Source organism: Moschus berezovskii, chromosome 10 (assembly GCF_049115385.1).
Source record: "Moschus berezovskii isolate FMDL1 chromosome 10, NW_MosBer_1.0, whole genome shotgun sequence".
In the NCBI taxonomy this organism is placed as follows: Eukaryota; Metazoa; Chordata; class Mammalia; order Artiodactyla; family Moschidae; genus Moschus; species Moschus berezovskii.
The window spans coordinates 56,276,662-56,299,945 of NC_142469.1; the positions used below are offsets into that span (position 1 = coordinate 56,276,662).

At 36.3% G+C, this 23,284-nt stretch overlaps 1 protein-coding gene across 3 annotated transcripts in view; it reads left to right on the forward strand.

Annotated features, from left to right (window-relative positions):
• PNISR (PNN interacting serine and arginine rich protein) overlaps positions 1–23,284 on the forward strand; it is a 29,972-nt gene continuing 6,688 nt past the window's right edge. Inside the window, exons 1-9 of one of the 3 annotated variants that reach the window (XM_055433729.2) lie at positions 1–158; positions 9,597–9,677; positions 11,804–11,920; positions 13,524–13,712; positions 15,064–15,287; positions 16,761–16,932; positions 18,059–18,249; positions 21,110–21,247; positions 22,971–23,070. In XM_055433729.2, coding sequence (XP_055289704.2) covers positions 11,833–11,920; positions 13,524–13,712; positions 15,064–15,287; positions 16,761–16,932; positions 18,059–18,249; positions 21,110–21,247; positions 22,971–23,070 — 1,102 coding nt within the window. In that variant the 5' untranslated portion in view covers positions 1–158; positions 9,597–9,677; positions 11,804–11,832. The remainder of the gene's footprint in view (positions 159–9,596; positions 9,678–11,803; positions 11,921–13,523; positions 13,713–15,063; positions 15,288–16,760; positions 16,933–18,058; positions 18,250–21,109; positions 21,248–22,970; positions 23,071–23,284) is intronic. The other 2 variants (XM_055433730.2, XM_055433731.2) reach the window with 2 other exon arrangements.

The following is a 23,284-nucleotide window of genomic DNA, read 5'->3' on the forward strand; positions in this document are numbered from 1 at the left end:
TATGGCTTCAGGTGACTAACGGATGTTATTATTATTCACTTCCGGGTGAGACTAATCGGGCGCCATCTTGTCTTGTTCGTGAAGAAGTAGAAGCATCGAAAGGGTTGGAGAGGTATTACAGGAACGGTGGCGACAGCGGTGTTCCGGAAACAGAGTGGGTAAGTGGTGCTGAACGATTAGGCGTGGGGACTTGCCAGGCCATTACAACTTTCTTGGTTTCTGTGGCGAAGGTAGCATAACTTAAACACGTAGCCTGCGTACGCTGCTTGGCGCGACCGCTGGAACCTCTTCTCCCTTAAAGCGGTGGCGTCCGCCTGACTTGATGAATCACGGCGATGCTCCCGGTGAAAAGGAAATGTTCTTATTGAAAGAGCTTGCTCACGAGCCCTCCTTCTAACTACGAGAGTTCCCTCTCCGATGAGAAGGGAGTGATTGTTGGGCTCCTGACCGGCCGTTAAGCATTGCGCGTGCGCAGTGGGAACCCTCTTACGGGGAGGGGGTGCAGGGGAGCGGAGGAGGCGGGGGCCGGGTCCTGGACCTTCTGTGTCTGGTGGCTGAGACTACGCAGGCGCAGCCAAGGGCAGCTGTGTTTTTTTAAGTACAGTTGCTTAGTTTCTATTATCCTTGTATTTTTAAAGTCATAGAGACTATGTCTTAAACTTCGGGAAAGAAAAGTAGCATCCGACATTTCAATTTCATTATCCTGTAGAGGATACTATTATCGTCTGAACCTCGCGGGTCCTCGACAGATTCTGATTGTTGGTTAATTCATAGAACAGCAAAATAAACTTGGAGTTTCTAGTTGGAGTGCAGCAAGGCAAAGGCAACAAAAGCTGTTTTGTAAGGTGATGTGGGCTGTGGGTAAGGTAAATCTGTTCTTTTAAGGTGTTCTTGAGACTGTGTTTAAAAATGTTTTGTTAATAGGCTTTATATTTTTTTGAACAGTTTTTGATTTACAGAAATATTGAGCAGGTAGTACAGAGTTACCGTATAAACTACTCCCTCTCCCCCACCTCGCACGCACAGTTTCTTCTATTAACTTTAGTTTGGCCCGTTTGTTACATTGAATGGACCAATATTGATACATTATTACATGAAGTCCCTAGTTTATTCAGATTGCCTAAGTTTAAACCTAATATCCTTTTTCCAGCCCGAGATCCTATTTAGAATATCATATAAATTTAATGGTTATATGTCCTTAGTCTTCTTTGGTTGTGACAATTTTTTAGGCCTGCTTTGTTTTCTATGGCTTTTACAGGCTGAAAATTCGTACAGTGATGTCCTAACTTAAGTGCCTCAAAATATGACTATATTTGGAGATAGGATCTCCAAGAAGTAAAATGAGGTCATTAGCATGGGCCCTACATGATATAATGAAACTTCAATGTTATAATGATAGCTTCCCTCTGTGTACTGCTCTTTTGGAAAAAAAGAGAAAAACTTAGCAACCTCCAGAACAATGAGGAAATAAATTTCTGTTGTTTCAGTTATCCAGTCTTTGGTACTTTGTTATGGCAGCCCTAGCAAAGTAACACAGTGACCTTGACAACTTCTAGGGGTACTGGCCAGATATTTTGTAGGGTGACCTGCTATTGGAATTTGTTGTTTTTCTCATGATAAGACCGATATTTGGGTTTTTGAGGAGGAAGATCACAGACGTTCATTGCCTTTTTCATCACATTGCATCTAGGCTGCATGCTATGAACATGACTTACCATGTTGATATTGACCTTGATCACCTGCTTGAGGTAGTGTTTGTCAGATTGCTCCGGAGTAGACTCTCCCCTGTGCACTTTCCCCTTTCCATACTGTACTCTTTGGGAGTCCCTTTGCACAGTCCATACTTAAGGAGTAGAGAGTTAAGTTCTCCCTCCTTTATGATGGAGTATCTACATAATTTATTTGGAATACTGCTGCTGCTAAGTCACTTCAGTTGTGTCCGACTCTGTGTGACCCCATAGACAGAAGCCCACCAGGCTCCCCCGTCCCTGGGATTCTCCAGGCAAGAACACTGGAGTGGGTTGCCATTTCCTTCTCCAATGTGTGAAAGTGAAAAGTGAAAGTGAAGTTGCTCAGTTGTATCCGACCCTTAGCAACCCCACGGACTGCAGCCCACCAGGCTCCTCCATCCATGGGATTTTCTAGGCAAGAGTACTGGAGTGGCTTGCCATTGCCTTTTCCGTCCTCTGCATAAAAGATTTATCTCTTCCCTCCAATTTATTTTAATCGTTTGCTTATGTCAGGATTCATAAATATTTATGTGGTAATCCAGTACTACTTTATTGCCCAGATTATCCCACCTTTGGACGTGGGCAGCTCTTTGAGTTGTCTACTCTGCACCTCTGACATCCTCCCATCTTCCCCATCCCTCTTTCTGAGCATCATCTTACTTGCTGGCACTGCAAGATGTTCCAGGCTCATTTTGTATATTTCTTGCCCCAGTTCTAAGAATCAGCTATTGCTTTACCAATCCCTGATTACTTTCCTTAATTGGAAAATAGTATTAGAACAAAGGTAAGTGTTTTTGTTGCTACTGGGGGTTGTTTCCTTTAGGTTTTCTACAATTTTTTTCTTTCAAATTTATTTTTCAATTGTCACTTGTTTTTGTTGTCTGTAATCAAAGGATTCAACTCTCCAATATTTTTTTATTACCTCTCTTGATTTGCAAGGTACCAAAGTATTTCAGTATATACTAAAATGCATTTCACATCAAGTAGCAAAAAAGTTACAACATTTCAAATGATTACAAGGTTAACTTTGTTAGTGCCATTTCTAAGTAATCTGACTTGATCCAAATATATTCTTTTTGACTTTGAGGTCAGTTACCATGAGTGTAAGACTGAAATGGCAGGGGATAAGAAGGTTGTTGCATTTTATGGTTTGTGTTTGATGTGAGAAACTTCATTATATGCACCAAAGAATGGGTATATTTCTGTATTTCTTTGATTTTCCAATTGGTGCATTAAGAGCTTTAAAACAAACACTACATTTTCATTCTCATTCATCTGTCATACAGTCTATAAGATGACTTTTGCAAATATTAATGATTGTCATTTAAACGAGTAATTTTAAGAACCTCATAGCAATGATTGTTCTAATATAGAGTCATCTAAGAAATAAATAAGATCATTTATGGTCATTTCTGGTTGTGTTAGTTTCATAGAGATACTGTACTAAATTGCCACAGACTGACTTTAAAGCAACAGAAATTTGTTCTTTCACAGTTCTCCAGACTACAAGTGTTTGACTGAAATTAAAGGTTTTGACAGGGTCATGCATGTGTGCTCAAGAGTCCTTCCCACCATTCTCCTCCTTTTCTTTCTTCTCTTTCTCTCTGCTCTAGGGGAGGATGCTTTCTTGCCTCTTCCAAGCTTCTGTTGGTTCCCAGCAGTCTTTGGCTTTCCTTGGTTGTGGACGATTTACTCCAGTCTCTGCTGCTGTGGTCACATGGCATTTTCCCAATGTCTGTCTCTCTTTTTCTTAAAACGCCAGTCATACTGGTTTAAGACCCACTTTAATCCAGTATAACCTCATTTTAATATGTTTGCCAAGACCCTATTTCCAAATAAGTCCATGTTCACAGTTAATGGAAGTGGGGGTAGGACTTCAGCATATCTTCTCTAGTTCAGTTCGGTTGCTCAATCGAGTCCGACTCTGCGACCCCATGAATGACAGCACGCCAGGCCTCCCTGTCCATCACCAACTCCCGGAGTTCACTCAAACTCATGTCCATCGAGTCGGTGATGCCATCCAGCCATCTCATTCTTTGTCGTCCCCGTCTCCTCCTGCCCCCAATCCCTCCCAGCATCAGTCTTTTCCAGTGAGTCAACTCTTTGCATGAGGTGGCCCAAGTATTGGAGTTTCAGCTTCAGCATCAGTCCTTCCAGTGAACACCTGGGACTGAGCTCCTTTAGGATGGACTGGTTGGATCTTCTTGCAGTCCAAGGGACTCTGAAGAGACAGTCCAACTCTCACATCCATACATGACCACTGGAAAAACCATAGCCTTGACTAGATGGACCTTTGTTGGCAAAGTAATGTCTCTGCTTTTTAATATGCTATCTAGGTTGGTCATAGCTTTCCTTCAAAGGAGTAACATATTTTCTAGCAGAACACAATTCAGTCCATAACACTGGTCATATTCATAAACTAGATTTTTGTAGCTGTGTGTGATAATGTGCACGATCTGATGCAAACCATGGTTGTTGATCTTTCTGGTCTTCCCAAACCCCAGTTGTTTCGAAGGAAATAGCAGTTAATTTAACCCTGTGAAGGGAAAGTCTGCAGCCCAGCTCATCAATGATCACATTTCTCTAAACTTGAGAAATTGAGCTTATGTATCTTTAAAATTAAAGCCAAGCGAAGAATGAATAGATTGAAATTGATTTTTGATGTTACAAAGTCAGAGACACAGTACTAGAATGTCATCTTCATCTATGAATGTTAATATATTTACTTGATAATAAATTTCAGTGACTGAGTAAAATATTTTACCACTAAATATGGGCAAAGCACTTTGGAGAATTCAAAATAATTAAAAGATATTTCCTATGCCCTCAAGAAGATTCTTGAGTCAAGATAAAACATAAAAATTTTGATGATCAGCTTCTTTGTTCTTTGTATCTTTAAAAATCTATAGTAGATTTGTTTTTTAAAATGCACTCTCATAATTAAATAATTCAAAAAATACAGAAAGAAAATAAAAAAATTAAAATGAACTGATCTCTGTTTTCCGTCCCCAGAGCTTTCGAGTTTTGAGAACTTTTTGGTAATTTAGGAATATTCTATACAAAATTACATTCTTAAAAAAAAAACAAACTTTGAGTGGCATCATTATTGACCTGTATCATAATTTTTTCCCTATACAATTCATAATACAATTTATACATCAGTGTATATCAGCATATAAAAATCTACCTTATTCATTTTAATGGCTAAATAGCAGTCCACTGTATGGTTCCCTCTTAACTCACCTATTGCCTTTTGAGTGTCACTAAAAGCAGATGTTCACTGTTAGAGCCATGCTACAGGTTTTTGAGTTAGATGGTGAGTATGCTCATCCATGGTTCTAAGTCCCTGAAGTGGGATTACTGGCTCAGAGGGATGAGCATTTAAAATTGTGATAAAATACTCTACTGTTAACTTGCCTTCCTAAAAGACTGAAACTTTGGTGTTCTACCAACATGCTTGTTTCACATTCATTTTCTGTAGCCAAGTAAAGTTTCTCAACTGCAGGTTTAACTGAAGCGTTTTATTGTTGTTTTTGTTCAGTCACTCAGTCATGTCTGACTCTTTGTGACCGCATGGACTGCAACACGCTAGGCTTCCCTGTCCTTCACCATCTCCTGGAGCTTGCTCAAACTCATGTCCATTGAGTTGGTGATGCTTTCCAATCATCTCGTCTTCTGTCATCCCCTTCTTCTGCCATCAATCTTTCCCAGCATCAAGGTCTTTTCTAATGAGTCAGCTCTTCGCATTAGGTGGCCAAAGTAATGGAGCTTCACCATCAGTCATTCCAATGAATATTCAGGATTGATTTCCTTTAGGATTGATTGGTCTGATCTCCTTGCAGTCCAAGGGACCGGGACCCTCAAGAGTCTTCTCCAACACCACAGTTGAAAAGCATCAATTCTTCAGAGTTCAGCTTTCTTTATAGTCCAACTCTTACATCCATACATGACTACTGAAAAAACCATAGCTTTGACTATACGGACCTTTGCTGGCAAAGTAATGTCGCTGCTTTTTAATATGCTGTCTAGGTTTGTCATCGCTTTCCTTCCAAGGAGCAAGTGTCTTTCAATTTCATGGCTACAGTCACCATCTCCCGTGATTTTGGAACAAAAGAAAATAAAGTCTCTCACTGTTTCCATTTTTTCCCTATGTGTTTTCCATGAAGTGATGGGACCGGAGGCCATGATCTTTGTTTTTTGAATGTTGAGTTTTAAGCCAGCTTTTTTCACTTTCATCAAGAGGCTCTTTAGTTCCTCTTCACTTTCTGCCATAAGGGTGGTGTCATCTGAATGCTGCTACTGCTAAGTCACTTCAGTCGTGTCCGACTCTGTGTGACCCCATAGACGGCAGCCCACCAGGCTCCCCCGTCCCTGGGATTCTCCAGGCAAGAACACGGGAGTGGGTTGCCATTTCCTTCTCCAATGTGTGAAAGTGAAAGTGAAGTTGCTCAGTCGTGTCCAACCCTTAGCGACCCCACGGACTGCAGCCTACCAGGCTCCTCCATCCATGGGATTTTCTAGGCAATACTACTGGAGTGACTTGCCATTGCCTTCAGTCATCTGAATATCTGAGGTTATTGGCATTTCTCCCCACAATCGTGATTCCATCTTGTGCTTCATCCAGCCTGGCATTTTGCATTATGTACTCTGCATATAAGTTAAATAAACAGGGTGACAAGATACAGCCTTGACATACTCCTTTACCATTTGGAACGAGTCTGTTGTTCCTTGTCCGGTTCTAACTGTTGTACCTTGACCTGCATACAGAATTCTCAGGAGGCAGGTAAGGTGGTCTGGTATTCCCATCTCTTTAAGAATTTTTCCAGTTTGTTGTGATCCATACAATCAAAGGCTTTAATGTAGTCAGTGAAGCAGAAGTAGATGTTTTTATTCTGCTTTTGTCACAATTTCACAGGTTCCATATTTTTCTTAGCCTAAGTGTATCAAACACTGTATTTTAAAAATAGCTTTTATAAAAACTTTGGAGGGAACAAAGCTTTGGAAAGTATAGTAAAAATAGAAATGGTTTTAATAAACAGAGAAAGGGTACAAGTAATAAATCACTTTTGAAAATATGCACATAAAATCTCTGTATAGGAAAACTTGAAAATCTTTGCTTTGTTTTGTTTTAATAAAAGCTTCAGCTTATGATACTGTGAGAAATGGGAGCAAAAAGTGTTTTTTTCCCCTGAAGATAAAATGAAATCTGGATAACCCTTAGATTGCTTTAAGGTAAGAAAATGGAATTGAGTAGAAATGGATTGGCTTGATCACCCCTCCCTGTCCCCAGTTGTAAACTTTAGTGCTATCAGAAACATTGTGAGAACGTCTTGGTGGTGATATTAACTACCACTTAGTGAAGCTTTTTGTGCCCAGTTGTTACATGTTTCCCACTTAATCTTCACAGTAATCCTATGATGTAGACATTTATCGTGTCTACCATTTTAGAGTTGAGAAAACCAAGGATTAGAGGATAATTTTCCCATATTCACACAGATAGTGAGTGGTATAGATAGGCATCATTGGCTTGTGTTCTGAAGTCTAGGTGACAAGTGATAATCAGAAAATTTAAAAGCGGAATTGAAAAAATTGACTGTGACAACCATTAAACATGAGTAAGTAAAAGAAACTGTTTTTATAGTGGTTTCCAGAAAAGTAAATGTGTGTATTGGGAAATGATGATAGTCAACATACATCATTGATATGTTAAAGTGATTTTATTATGTGCACATCTATTTGCAACCCCAGCAGACACTATATAGAGCTTATTATAGTCCCTGCATTGTATGAGTTTACAACCTACCACAGAAAAATCTATGCAGTAACTCTTGTGCTGTTAGAGCTTTGTAAAACATAGCAAGTTGTGCTTAAACACCAGCCTTTTGGTTCTCATGTATGTAAGTCAACAATTTTCTTATCATTAACAGTGTAAACAATAAAAGTAAACAGAGGGAAAGAAGAACCTACAGACTTATTCATTTGTTGTTTAGTGACTGCAGGGTCATAGGCTTTAGGACACCTAGAAGGTGTCCAGTACCTTTGGAAGGTCTATCAGCTTTAAAAAGGTATTTATTTATTTAAAAAGGTATATATTGGAAGAAGATTAAACTATTTGAAGGACAAATTGTTCTCACCTTGCTGATGTAATTTTTAAACTTAGAATTCCATGGAAGAATCTGAATTTATTACCTTAGTTGTATCATTAAGTTCATATCAGATAGATGAGATCTTTTAAAATGTTCCTTTTTTTTTTTCTTGGCATATATGACAATTCCAGCTTTCATTCCAATCCCAAAGAATGGCAATGCCAAAATGTTCAAACTGCCATATAGTTGCACTCATTTCACATGCTAGCAAAGTACTGCTCGTAATCCTTCAAGCTAGGCTTCAGCAATATGTGAACAGAACTTCCAGATGTACAAGCTGGATTTAGAAAAGGCAAAGGAAACAGAGGACAAATTGCCAACATCCATTGGATTGTAGAAAAAGCAAGAGAATTCCAGAAAAATATCTGCTTCTGCTTCATTGACTACGCTAAAGCCTTCGACTTTGTGGATCACAACAAACTGGAAAATTCTTCAAGAGATAGGAATACCAGACCACCTGACCTGAGAAACCTGGAGGCAGGTCCAGAAGCAACAGTTAGAACCGGACAAGGAACAAATTGGGAAAGGAGTATGTCAAGGCTGTATCTTGTCATCCTGCTTATTTAACTTGTTTGCAAAATGCATCATGCGAAATGCTGGGCTGGGTGAAGCACTAGCTGGAATCAAGATTGCCAGGAGAAGTATCAACAACCTTAGATATGCAGATGAAACCACCCTTACGGCAGAAAGTGAAGAGGAACTAAAGAGCCTCTTGTTGAAAGTGAAATAGTAGAGTGAAAAAGTTGGCTTAAAACTCAGCATTCAAAAAACGAAGATCATGGCCTCCGGTCCCATCACTTCATGGAAAATAGATGGGAAAAAAATGGAAACAGTGGCAGAGTTTGTTTTCTTGGGCTCCAGAATCACTGCAGACAGTGACTGTAGCCAATCAATTGAAAGACGCTTGCTCCTTGGAAGGAAAGCTGTGGCAAACCTAGACAGTGTGTTAAAAAGCACTTTGCGGACAAAGGACCGAATGGTCAAAGCTATGGTTTTTCTAGTAGTCATGTATGGATGTGAGAATTGGACCATAAAGAAGACTGAGTGCCAAAGAATTGATGCTTTTGAGTTGTGGCACTGGAGAAGACTCTTAAGAGTTCCTTGGACAGCAAGGTGATCAAACCAGTCAATCCTAAAGGGAATCAACCCTGAATAGTCATTGGAAGGACTGATGTTGAGGCTGAAGCTCCAATCCTTTGGCCACCTGATGGAAAGAGCTGACTCGTTGGAAAAGACTGATGCTGGGAAAGATTGAGGGCAGGAGGAGAAGGGCGTGACAGAGAATGAGATAATTGGATGGCATCACTGACTCAATGAATGTGAGTTTGAGCAAACTGTGGAAAATAGTGAAGGACAGGGAAGCCTGACCTGCTGCAGCCCGTGGGGTGGAAGAGAGTCAGACACGACTTAGTGACTGAACAGCAACGAATGATAGTTCCTAAATTGCTTGACATGTTTTATATTGTTAGTGAATTGTTCAAGTATATAAAAAGGAAAGTTTTGAAAGAAAAATGTTTTAAAAGCTTTGCTTTCTCATTTTTGCTGCACTGGTTTCCTTTAAATTTACAATGGTAAATCTTTTCTCATAAAATTAATGGAAGAAAAAATTTCAGATTAATTTGGAGATGATCACACTTTTGTGTTGAATCTCTAGATTTATTTTTATTCTAATAGCTCTTTATTATTTAAGTGCAAACATTCACTTTTTTTTTTTTTCCAGGGCATAAGTAATCTTGCTGCTATGCTTCCAAGCTGTAGTTCTGAGTCATCCTAAATTTTAAACAGAAGGTGAACCTCTGAGGTTAGTCAAAATAGTAGTTGATGTTTCTTCTGGCTGTTCCTCTATTTGTTTCCTTTTAGCTAGTTATTTAAAGTTTTCAAGAGTGCTAATGAGTCATTAACTTTTAAAGAACTTTAAAGGTATAATTGGAAAAGAGGAAATTGGAAGAAAGATCAGAAAAAGAAGCTTGGAATTGATACCCAGTCCTGTTATTGGCCTCAAGTGCGGAACTGTTTAGTGCCTGTTTTGCCTTATTCTAATAATACCATTATAATAGAACATACAATACAATTAGAAGACAAGTAAGTACACTTGACTCATAAGTAAACAAGGTATAACAAAGGAATGCATCTTCCCTAATTCACAGTGTTCAACTGAGTGGTCAGGATCTGCCCCTGATAGAAGTGTTTAACATTCTGAGAATGCAGCAAAGACTAGTTGCAAGTTCTAAAAGCCAGGATTGTAATAGCTCATTGTTGTATTTAAGTTGGTGTCTATTACTTCCATAATATCTGGCTCTCATACTTTTTGTGATCCTGCAATACTAAGAAATAGTTTTGTTCTTAGAATAGAGGAAAAGGTCTAAAAGGATGCATTTAGTAAACATTTATTAAATGCCTGCTTATGCTAAGGCCCTGGGGTACAAAAATGAAACATACTCTGCCTACTATGCGTGTCATTGATTCTTGAATCGGGTTGTATATCTGAGTTGAAGAAAGTGTAAAAATGACTTGTAGGCATTTAAAACTTTTGACTATAAAAGTTTTCAAGCTAGTTTACAGTTGACTAAACTGTCCTCGTACCCATCACCTAGATTTAATAGTTATTAACATATGTCTTTTCCCCCTTAATTATATATATTTTTCCATCTTAATTATATATTAAGAAACCTGGTCTTGGGGAGTTCCAGGTGACCTAGTGGTTAGGATTCTAGGCTTCATCGGTTCAGTCCCTGCTCGGGGAACTGAGATCCTGCAAGCTGCATGATGCGGCCAAAAAAAAAAAAAAAGAAACCTTGTCTTGTGGGCTGTCTCACCTTGTAGATTTGTCTGATTGTTTCTTTTGATACTGCTTGGCCAATACCTTTGTCCCCTTGTAATTCCTTCACACTGGAAAGTGAAAGTCGCTCAGTCCTGTCCAGCTCTTTGCAACCCCATGGACTATACAGTCCATGGAATCTCTAGGCCAGAATACTAGAGTGGGTAGCCTTTTCCTTCTTCAGGGGATCTTTCCAACCCAGGAATCGAACCCAGGTCTTCCCCACTCCAGGGTTGGGAAGATCTCCTGGAGGAGGGAAAGGCTACCCACTCCAATATTTTGGGCTTCCCTTGTGGCTCATCTGGTAAAGAATCCACCTGCAATGTGGGAGAATGGAAAAGCTACCCACTCCAGTATTCTGGCCTGGAGAATACCATGGACTGCATAGGCCGTGGAGTCACAAAGAGTCAGACACAACTGAGTGACTTTCACTTTCACACTGCAAGTGAGAGCCAAAAGCTCAGTTGGACTCAGGTAAACATTTTTGGTGAAGATAGTAATTCTGGGGACATAACATTGTGTCTCATGAGACATTTTAATAATCTGTAGGGGTGATATTTTGGTAACCTTTGAATTTTTGATTTCACATCTTTTCTTCTAAGACTACGTGAATCAGCTGTTTTTATTAGGTTTGACAGTATGACAGTTTTCTAAATCTATTCTACCTTCTGCGCTCATTAACTGAAATTTATAAGGAAGAGTTTTCTTTCATTAACTAGAGCTATTTGATTACCCTCTTCAGTAAGTCTTGGATTATGGGAGGCTAAATAGATAAACCTTTTTTCTTATAATCTTCAAAATAATTACATTCCACAGGTTTATATGAGATTTTAAATTAAATTAGAATTAGAAAAAATTAGGAAAATGTTCCCCCTTTGAGCTAAATTGATTAGATCTATGCTTTCCTCCAAACTCTTGACACCAGCATTAACATGAAATTTTCTGTTCTTGCTTGCCAATCAAAAAATTCCAGTTGCTTCTGGCAAACTTTTGAGCAGAATTTTAGAGCTCTAATGACATAAATGTAAAATGATATAATAATTTCTGATGTGTGAGCTTTTTTAACATTAAATAACACTCATTCTCTCTTTTTTAAACTTTTGTTGAAGACAGAAAAACATATATTTTAAAAGTCAGGATGTGGGATCAAGGAGGACAACCTTGGCAGCAGTGGCCTTTGAACCAACAACAATGGATGCAGTCATTCCAGCACCAGCAGGATCCAAGTAAGGAAACAAATTGAATTTTGAGGAGTGGAGTAGGGAGGTATGTAGAAATGAGTGGGAAGATAGGCACAAGGATTAAAGGAGGTAGAATTGAAATTAAGATATTGGATCATTTTATGGTTGGATTTTAATTTTTTCTCTTTAATCATCTTACCTAGCATACCTATCAAGGAATGGATTTCCCTTTGTAATATTTCCTCAAAGGGTAGAAAGTTTTGTATAGATTTTATATTTCTAAAACTGATTTAGTTCTTGTTTTCTGAAGAAAGTCTTTGTTAAATGTGTTGCTTAAGTTAATCATATTTCTGCTGTTAATTCTGAGTCTTAAGATTCTATGTAGATCATAATCAACTGATGGTATACTATATAATTTTAAAACGGAGTATCTCAAGCTTATGTAGATGCAGAAAAGGGTATAGGGATCCCCCATTTATTACTGAGTTCTAACAGTGGTTATTCACGGCCAGTTTTGCTTAGTTGGTATGACCCCCTTCTACTGCCCTGTGTTTACTGAGTTAATGCTTTCCTATTTCTTTTTTTTTTAATAGCTACATAGCATTCTATTATAAGACTGTACTGTAATAAATCCACTTTTAGGTGATTGATTGTCTGTGACTTGACTTTTTGAAGACATTCTCCTTATTTTGTATACATTCCATTATTGTCTAATTAGTTTCTTAAGAAAAAAAGTAAGAAATAGGTTTGATAGATCACAGTTGTACATTTAAAGTTTTAGATATACATTACCAAGTTTAACTTCACCTTTGTCAAAATGTATGAGAATATATTTATTTAATCTTAGCTAAACTGAGATATAAAAAACTATGGCTTAGTCTACATTGTTTATTAATACTGTTAGATCTTAAAATGTTAGCTATAGTTTTTTTTATGATTTTTAAACCTTTTATTATGAAATAATTATAAATTTATAGGAAGTTGCAAAAGGGATTACAGGGAATCTCATGTAATCTTTATCTTGTTTCCTTGAGTGGTTACATTTTACATGTTTATGTTATAACACGAAAATCAGGAAATGGACATGGGTAGTTCCAGTCACTTTAATCACATGAGTAAAAGCTACAGATTTTTGATGAAGATAAAGGAAGCAATGAATTTTGAATAAAAATGAATAAGAAAGTTGTTGAGATATATTTTGCCTAGAGAAAGGAATCAAAGATGCTAAACAAAGCTGACTGAGAAGGAACAGAAATAGCTAGCTATACTCACCGGAGGTGTGTAGGATCCAGTGTAGACCTGAATGGGACCTGTCTGAGAAAGAGTGAGTTTAATCATTTGTTCTTATAGTGATTTTTAAAAAAGAGTAAGAGTTTTTATAAATTGAATAAACTAAGGTACAGGGAATAAATTTTCTTATGAGTAATACTAGAAATTGGTTGTTTTGTAAAGTCCTTTTCTGAATGTCTGAAGTCATTTATTTTGTAACCTGCATGTGCATTATTTTTAAGCATTTTTTTCCACTATAACATTCTGTACTATTTAAAATCTCCATAAGGATTAACTGAAATGCTTGTTTTACATAGAGGCACGTTCTTTTAGCTTCTACATTCTGAACGTTAAATTCTGCTATGTTAAATTTGGTTAGGCCAGATTGACTGGGCTGCATTGGCTCAAGCTTGGATTGCCCAAAGAGAAGCTTCAGGACAGCAAAGCATGGTAGAACAACCACCAGGAATGATGCCAAACGGACAGGATATGTCTGCAATAGAGTCTGGTCCAAATAATCATGGGAATTTTCAAGGGGATTCAAACTTTAACAGAATGTGGCAACCAGGTTTGTTGTTTATGTTTTCCAAATTTTAGGACTCAATTTTAAAATAAAATGAGGATTAAAATTAAATTGTTTAATTTGTTTAGTTTTATGACTTCTTGAAATAAATGCTGCTTGAAGACTAGGCAGTTGCAGTTAGATTTGACCTTGAAATTTTATGGTTAAAATTATTCTATACTCATTCTCCTAGCATTGTGGCACTCAGTTTGATTCTTTTCTTGGTTCTTCATTCCTAGGCTGACAGGGGCTGGGAACACTGGAAACCTCACTTGGCATCTAGGGAAGAGAGCATTCTATGTCTCTCTGTTGCAACCTCTGGCCTTTCAGCAGCAGCACTGGCAGAGCAAAACATGTCTAGTCTCTAATTAAAGAAAAATTGTGTCATTTTGTGACAGATTAGTCTGTCAAATATACTCTGCCCCTACCATCCGCTCATTTTTCTCTTCCCATTTTTTCAGATAGTAAAGATCTTCCATAAGTTTTTATCTGTACATTTTTGTTTGTTTGCTTTTTTTTACTTTATAGTGTGACTTAGGTTCCTTGATCCTAGTTCAGTTTTCTGACTTGTGTTATTTTTAACAGTCACTTCAAATTATTTATAAATGAATCTTACATTTGAGTATGCCAACAGTGAAGTCATAGCTCCGTCTTATTTGTACTTACTGTTTCTCAGTGTGAGAATGGAAAACTCAAGACGTAATCCTCTGATATCACTTTTAAAATAATAATGAATATTCTGATCTTTAATATTGAGAGTTCATTTCTAGTTTTCTTGAGTCTGTGCCAAATTTTCCCACATTTGAAAATGTTTTGGTTCCTAAGTTCATCGATGATTCATCTTGGCATTCTCATTCCCCAGTTTTACTGTGCTGGCTTTGTGTCCCAGGCAAGTGATTTAAACCTCTGTGTGCCTCAGTTTCCCCTCCTGAAATTGGAGAAAATAGTACCTGATTTCTCCCTACCTCACAGGGATGTTGTGAGGATAAATGTATTCATGGAAGAAAGAAATTATATAAAAATCTGAAAGTATTATTTTTATGGTATTGTTACTGAACACAAATAGAAAAATTGAACAGAAATTTGCTTTGGATTTTGTTATGTTCATTAAAAATAATTTTGGGTATTTGGTTTCCATTTGTTTAGGATATAAATTAGAGTAGTAGTTAGCACATTTGAATTATTTATTAGATTCATTGCTTATTTTTAAGTTATACAAAAGGAATTTGACCAAGAAGTCATAGATTTTTTAATCCGTTTCTTTACTGAAAAATCTAGCTTTCTTGAGATCTTAAAATTTTGTGTTGATTTTGTTATAACCCCCTGTTGAATGTTTTTATGCCTGAATCCTAAATAGAATGGGGAATGCATCAGCAGCCCCCACACCCCCCTCCAGATCAGCCATGGATGCCACCAACACCAGGCCCAATGGACATTGTTCCTCCTTCCGAAGACAGCAACAGTCAGGACAGTGGGGAATTTGCCCCTGACAACAGGCATATATTTAACCAGAACAATCACAACTTTGGTGGACCACCCGATAATTTTGCAGTGGGGCCAGTGAACCAGTTTGACTATCAGGTGAAAGATATTTTGTTGCTTTAATATTGTAGATGTGCACGTAATCCATTCTTTGGAAGTGTCTCATCAAGAGTATCTAAGATATGTGTTTCACTTTTCAGTCTTGCACAGATAAGCACGTATGTGTCAAAAAGTTACTAGTTTTTGAGTATTAAAATCATTAGGTTTTTATTTTCTGGTTTTTGATTTGCTTAGGAAAATGGTATAAAGGACTGTTAGGGAAAAAATTGGATAAAATGAGAAATGTATAAGTGCAGTGGCTATATGATGTTTTGTTTTCTAATTTATAATTTCAAGATGGTACCTTTAAATATTAAATAAAGTTTAGAAAATGCACAGTAGTTGAATACATTATTTATCAAAAATAGATTATGGTTAAGACATGAATAAAATGCCTGAAGAACATAGATCATCTTCCTAAATGCAATTCCTTCTGCTGTGTAGAGTAAGACTTTTTCTAGTGTTGTCATTTTTTTTTCCCATTCTAACATGACATGTTAATGGAATTGTACATACTTCCTTTGTAGCATCTGATTCATTCCTAGGGACATAGAACTCTATGGGGAATAGTGTCATGTGGGGCTTTATTTTCTCTAATCACTTTGCCAGAGTGTACCCTAAATTATAGTGCTAGGTGTTATTTTGAAATAATTGATTGCCATTCGTTATCTTTAAACTAAGCTATCATTTAAAATTTTGGAAAAAAACCTATATGTTGTTTCACTAATTGTATGGATAATGGGCATAAACGTGAATGATATTAACCTTGAGACAGTAATCCCCTTATTCATACATACTCAGATACCTTTTGTATAAGGATATTTGATATACAGATATGACAGCTTTTGTTTGTTTTGAAAAAATGTAGTCATGGGGAGCTTCTCCTCACATAGCATTTGCTCATAGATCCCCATGCTAATAAGATAAAAACCTCTGTTGGCATCTGGCTTAGAAAAGCCTCTGGAAATGGCAAAATTGAAACAACAAAAAGATTAATAGAATGATTCAGTAGCTTTTATCTTTGATTAAAATAGTTATTTCTTGCAAGATTATAGAAATAAGTTCATAAGTAGGAAGTTGGAATTGATTTCATTTTTTTTCCTGTAATTTTCTAGTTACAGAAAAATTGACATTTATTTGATTTCTTGGTAGTGGAAGGAGTAGTTGATAAATGGATTCAGAATGAAAAAACTCATATTAATATATATCCTTTTCCATACTTCTTGAATGTAGTATATTAAAAGATGAATTTTATATGGCTCTTTGATTTACATAGGCAGAAAATCTTTATCTTTCTTAAGAAAAGTAAGCCTAGGTTCTTAGGGCTACAGAAATATCGGTGGATATTAGAACCATGGAAATCTTGGATTTGCTGCACACATGGATTTCTACTGTCCCAGTTCATAACACACGTGTGTCCCAGAGAGTATGTTGTATTAATGTGAAGAAAAATAAACTGCAATACTCTTTCAGCATGGGGCTGCTTTTGGTCCACCGCAAGGTGGATTTCATCCTCCTTATTGGCAACCAGGACCTCCAGGACCTCCGGCACCTCCCCAGAATCGAAGAGAAAGACCATCGTCATTCAGGGATCGGCAGCGTTCACCTATTGCACTTCCTGTGAAGCAGGAGCCGCCACAAATTGGTAGCTATTTAAGTTTAGTGAACTACAATTGGCATGATTTATTGATGATGTAAAAAGGAATCTTTGTTTTCTTAAATTGTTATAGTGCTATCATATGTTAGGAATTGATACTTTAAAGTCCTATCATTTTATAGTCATAAATCCTAAAATTATAAAAAAGATACTATCTGAAATATTTAGTTTTCAGTAATTTTCTTTAAAATAAATCTTTACCTTATAAACTCCAACCTTTCGTTATAAAATTTAAATTTTTCATATCCATGACATATTGATATTTCTTTGATGTTGATAGTTAGATACATTTTGCCAGTATATGACCAGTTCCCCCTTTTAAAAAATATTCATTCTCTCTTTATGGACTCTTTGCACTTTCAGTTCATTGGATATACTGCTGTCAGATTGATTTCTTTGATTTATTTCATTCAGTTTTCATAGTATTTTGGCAAAAAAATTTAATTTTTAAATAACATAATAGAACTATTTTATCGCCATCAGTAAGTTACATATATATGTTCCTTTTTATCTGGAAATCCAAATCCAGCACTTAATGGACATTTAAGTCTTTCTTTTTTTAATCACAAAGTAGACATTTTATCAATAGAAAGATTCTAACTTTTTAAACTTAAGGAATAATACTCAAGTGAATTCTTAATGTGAAGGCTCATGGTTTTGTAATTCTTTGAATATTTTAGGAAACCGTATAGTGTAATAGTTGGCTCTGAATTAGCCCATATCACTACTTACTGTCTTTATAACCTGGAACACAGCACTTAATCTCTTTGAGCATCAGTTTCATCAGCTAAAAAAGATGAAGTGCTCTTTTAGGACTTTGTAGGATTAAGTAAGATGATGGACTCTCCCAGTGCCCTGGCACATTATAAGCATTAAAGCCATATTTACTTTTGCTATTAAAAGTGATGATTTTAAAGAAAAACATGATGTTAAGTGAATTGTTTTCATTACCACTGCCTTGCTAGAGAATTATAGTATTTTTCACAAGCACTTAAAGGGCACCAAAATATTTTTTTTTAACCTACAAAGATTGTAGAAATTTAAGAAGAAAGAACTCATGAAATTATGACTTTTACTTAACTGACTTACAAATATTTTGTCCCATGTGAAACAGATGCAGTAAAACGCAGGACTCTTCCAGCTTGGATTCGAGAAGGTCTTGAAAAAATGGAACGTGAAAAGCAGAAGAAGTTGGAGAAGGAAAGAATGGAGCAGCAACGTTCACAATTGTCCAAAAAAGAAAAGAAGTCCACAGATGATGCTGAAGGAGGAGACGGCCCTCGCTTGCCTCAGAGAAGTAAATTTGTAAGTAGGCTTTCTTGATCTGAAGCTCCGTGTGACATCTGTGTGAAAAAGTTAACTGACTTTCTGACTTAATTCATCTGGTGTGATAGTCTCTGGGTCCATCCATGTTACTGTAAATGGCATTATTTCATTCCTTTTTATAGCTGAGTGATATTCCTTTGAGTGTATCTCTGTTGTATGTACACACATGCCACATCTTTGTCCATTCATCTGTCGAGGGACCTTTCGGTTGCTTCCATGTCTTGGCTATTGTAGATGGTTTCCACAGTGGCTGCACCAGTTTACCATTTACAGACACCATATGTCATTTGTATGTGGAATCTAAAAAGATACAGATGAACTTACTTATAAAACAGAATAGACACACAGACATAGAAAACAAACTTATGTTTACCAAAGGGAAAAGATAGAGGGAGGGATAAATTGGGAATTTGGGATCAACAGATGTACACTACTATATATAAAATAAAAAACAAAGACCTATTGTATAGCACATAAACTGTGTTCCGTATCTTGTAATAACCTATAATGGAAAAGAATCTGAAAAAAAGTTTACTAAAGCACTTGCTGTATGCCTGAAACGTTGTAAATCAAATATATTTCAATTTTAAAAAGTTTATCAAAATAAATAGGTATTAATTTAGAAAAAGTACTAGAGTAATACCCTTGAGATTAACTTTCCGTTAAGTATGTTGGAGTTTATTTTTACATATGTGTTACTGAGGGTAGTAAGGAGAAAAGAGGGCAGCAAATATATAAAATGTTTCATTTCAGAGAGAAATTACTTAGTGAGATGCTAGATAATAGGTTTTACCTTGACAAACAAATCTCTGTTCCTCTATTGTACAGTGAACTCCCTAGTGATGGTCTGTAAAATAGCTATACTTAACACTCAAGGATATAATAACTTAGTTTTTGACAGGTACTGAAAGTAACATAAGGTTTTAACTCTTTAAATCTCTATCAGTTAGATGGCATGAGTGGCTTGAGAATTTTTTTGTTTTTAGCAGCAATATGCTTCTAGCTGGTATGGCAGCCACAGCACTGGCCAGTGTGCCATTCAGGAAATTCTTCTTCCTCCCAGGGTCATTTTTTTCCTTCAGAAGTAAGTTTCAAGGACAGCAAATTACCTGTTAGCTCAGCTGGTAAAGAATCTGCCTGCAATGCAGGAGACCTGGATTCGATCCCTGGGTTGGGAAGATCCCCTCGAGAAGGGAAAGACTACCCACTCCAGTGTTCTGGCCTAGAGAATTCCACGGACTGTTATAGTCCTTGGGGTTGCAAAGAGTCAGACATGACTGAGCGACTTGCACTTCCCTTCAAGCAGGTACTGGCTTTGCTTCAATTCCATGAATGCCATAAACTACTTTTTTTTTTTAACAAAACAACAATACCAAAGATGTGATTTTGTTCTGGGTGTTATGCAGATAAAAAACAACAGGTGCCACTTTTAAAATTTATCTTTAAAAAGAAAAAAAAATTTTTTTTAATCTCTACATGAAATAGTAGATTTGCCAGTTTGATTTTTTTTTTAAGTGTCCAAAAAAAAATCTCAAAACTGGAGATTGTCCTCCCTTTTCTCCCAGATGCCTTTGGACTTGTTTTTACATGTAGTCTTCCTCTGTTTCGAATAGTCTTTCCATAGTATATTTTAGGTGATCACCTTGGCTTTTACTTAGTACGATTGTTACGAGTGACTGTGGAATATTTCTTTGCCTTAAGAAGAATCTACCTTTTAAGATGTGCCATCTGGTTACTGAAAACCTAACACTATACGGAGACAAACTACTGGTATTTCCTCTGTCTGAAGTAAACCTCATTTCTTGCTTATCTGTTGATTATGTAGCTAAGAAAAAGCAAATTTCAGTAACCAGTTTAGATCTGGAAACTGACTAGATTTTTTTTTTTAAAGTCACATGATTTTAGGTAAAAAGCTTAAATTTACAGCTATAAAAGTTATACTGAATATATGACTGTGGCCCATTTATCCAAAATTCTACATACCGCTTATCTCAGGACCATCATATATAATGTATATTAATTAAATCAATCTCTGGGCATGATGTGCTTCTAGTTACTTATATTAGGAAAACTTAACTAAGGGAAAAAATTGAAATTGATTCTCAAAAGCCATCTTGTAATCTTGTATTTCCTCTCTTTAAATTACGAAATGAAATCTGTAGCACAAAAGTGTTATTTAGAGAGAAATTTCATTTTTCTGTATCTGTTTCATGGACTTTTAATTTGGGGTTTTAAAATAGAATTTTTTTGTTTGTTTGTTTTGAAATTGTATCTTTTTTTTTCAATGTAAATAATTTTTATTTAATAAATGGTACAAAGCACAATGCCAAAAACATTAACAGTTAAAATTTCACCAAATGAAAAAAATACTATAGAATACACAATTGCAAAAAGCTACATTAAGTTATTTTATAACTGCCTCAAGATGCAAAAAGAAAAAAACCTAATACCATACCTAAGTTATCCCTCTCTCAAAATAATGCCATTTATATTATAAACCATGAGCTCCCCATCAAAAGACGGGAACTGCTTTTGTATATATATATATGACTGTATCACTTTGCTATACACCTGAAACAAACAACACTGTAAATAAAATATAGTACAATATAAAATAAAAATAAGTAACAGATCTTTTGGAGCTCTCATTCCTGTAACTCTTGTAACCCAGTCATTTGTGTGCCTCCTTCATGAGGATTCAGTGCGGCTGTGGTGCTGTTATCCCTCTGATAGGAACTCTAACTCAGTGTAAAGCCCTAAAATAGAATATTAAAGATAATTATTTTATGACATAAGCATGAATTTGGGTGGCCCCAAAAGTGCTGTTACTTTTTTTTAGGATAGTGATGAGGAAGATGAAGACACTGAAAATGTTGAGGCTGCAAGCAGTGGAAAAGTCACCAGAAGTCCATCTCCAGTTCCTCAAGAAGAGCAAAGTGAACCAGAGATGACGGAAGAAGAGAAAGAGTATCAAATGGTAGAATGTTAAATTTTTTACCTTTACCATATACATAAAAGAAAAGTTTTTTGAGATATAATGACATTCAGCATTATATTATAGGGTTTATCTTGTTAAATAATTTTTATTATTAAATTATTGATTGATTTTAATAATTATTAATTTATTATACAATTATTAAAATAATTTAAAAAATTTTGGTTGGCTATCTTAAACTTAAGAACTTTTGTAAAACAGTTATAAGATGTATATTTGCTGGGCACTAGTGTCTGCAAAATCCAAGTAACTCATAATATATGAAATCACAGCTTATAAAGCCATTATTAAGCACATTTTCTAATATCAACAGCATGATTAAATAGTGGTTTATTAATACTACATGAGACCCAAGAGAACATTTCCCTTGTGGCTCAGCTGATAACGAATCTGCCTGCAATGCAGGAGACCTAGGTTCAATCCTTTGGTTGAGAAGATCACCTGGAGGGGAGGGCATGGCAACCTACTCCAGTATCCTTGCCTGGAAAATCCCCGTGGACAGAGGAGCCTGGTGTCCATGGATGGGGTCACAGAGAGTCAGACATGACTGAGTGACTAAGCACAGCATTATTTTCTAAAGTGTGTTTTTTGTATACTGTAGAAGATTTAAAAAGAATGTATAGAAAAATTTAGGAAGCTCTAGGTTTAACACCGGAGAAGGCAATGGCAAGCCACTCCAGTACTCTTGCCTAGAAAATCCCATGGACAGAGGAGCCTGGTGGGCTACAGTCCATGGGGTCGCTACTAGTCGGACAAGACTGAGCGACTTCACTTTCACTTTTCACTTTCACACGTTGGAGAAGGAAATGGCAACCCACTCCAGTGTTCTTGCCTGGAGAATCCCAGGGATGGCAGAGCCTAATGGGCTGCCGTCCATGGGGTCGCACAGAGTCGGACACGACTGAAGTGACTTAGCAGGTTTTACACAGTTAAAGATGTTCAATTGAAAGACTTCACAGCCTTCAATGTCTATAATGTGTACTGTAGATTTCTGAGATTGGGTATATAATATGCTGCGTTTCGCATGTTGGTTGGTTAGTGATCTTTGGAATGTCCTTAGATGATGCTGATTCGGTGTACTCTTATTTTAGTAGATGAGTAATCTGGATCCCAGAGAGGTCCACGTTTGAAACATTGTTGGTAGCCAAAGGAGTGCTAGAATGCAGCTCCTATTTCAAGTCTATTGTATGCTGTAGGATAGTAATAAAGAAAAAAAGGATTTCATTTCACAAAATGCAGTAATTGCCGTTTCCTTATTTTCCTTGTTTTTTCCCCTTAGATTTTAGTTTGAGCTGAGGGTTAATGTAAATTCCAAAGTGACATAAGGAACTAGTATTGTGGGGCTTACTAATAATATTATTAAGTGAAAGAATATTCCTCTCAACTTAAAACACTTCTAGAAACTTTTATTAATAGGGACTTTAAAAGAAAAATGTTTTGTCTCCAGAATTAAAATTTAGTGTTTCTGCTTTACAGATAAATTCTTATATATATTTTAATCCATATGATTTAAAATGTTTTTAAAGTTCTGATAATTTACAGTAATTTTCAAGATATTCTTTTCCTTAGAATAGCTAATCTGATCTTTAAAAATATTTTATAAAATGGCTTTGCCTTTTAATTTTTTTGAAAATGTCAAACTGTGTTAGTAACTTAATAATTAAATTAGGAATAAAAAACAAACTTATAAAATATCCTTCCTTAGATGTTGCTGACAAAAATGCTTCTGACTGAAATTCTACTGGATGTCACAGATGAAGAAATTTATTACATAGCCAAAGATGCACACCGGAAAGCAACGAAAGGTATATTGTGGGTGTTCTCGGTTTTCTTTTTCTGGGGCTCTTTGGTTTTGGTGGCTACTTTGGACATTTTTGTTGTCCTTGTTGAATTACTAGCAGATTATGGATCCTCTTGCATGTTCTAACTCTTTGGGAAATATTAGATTTGTAGACACCATATTAAAACTATACATATATTTTTTTTATCCAACCTACCTAAGGACAAATTAGCAATTTT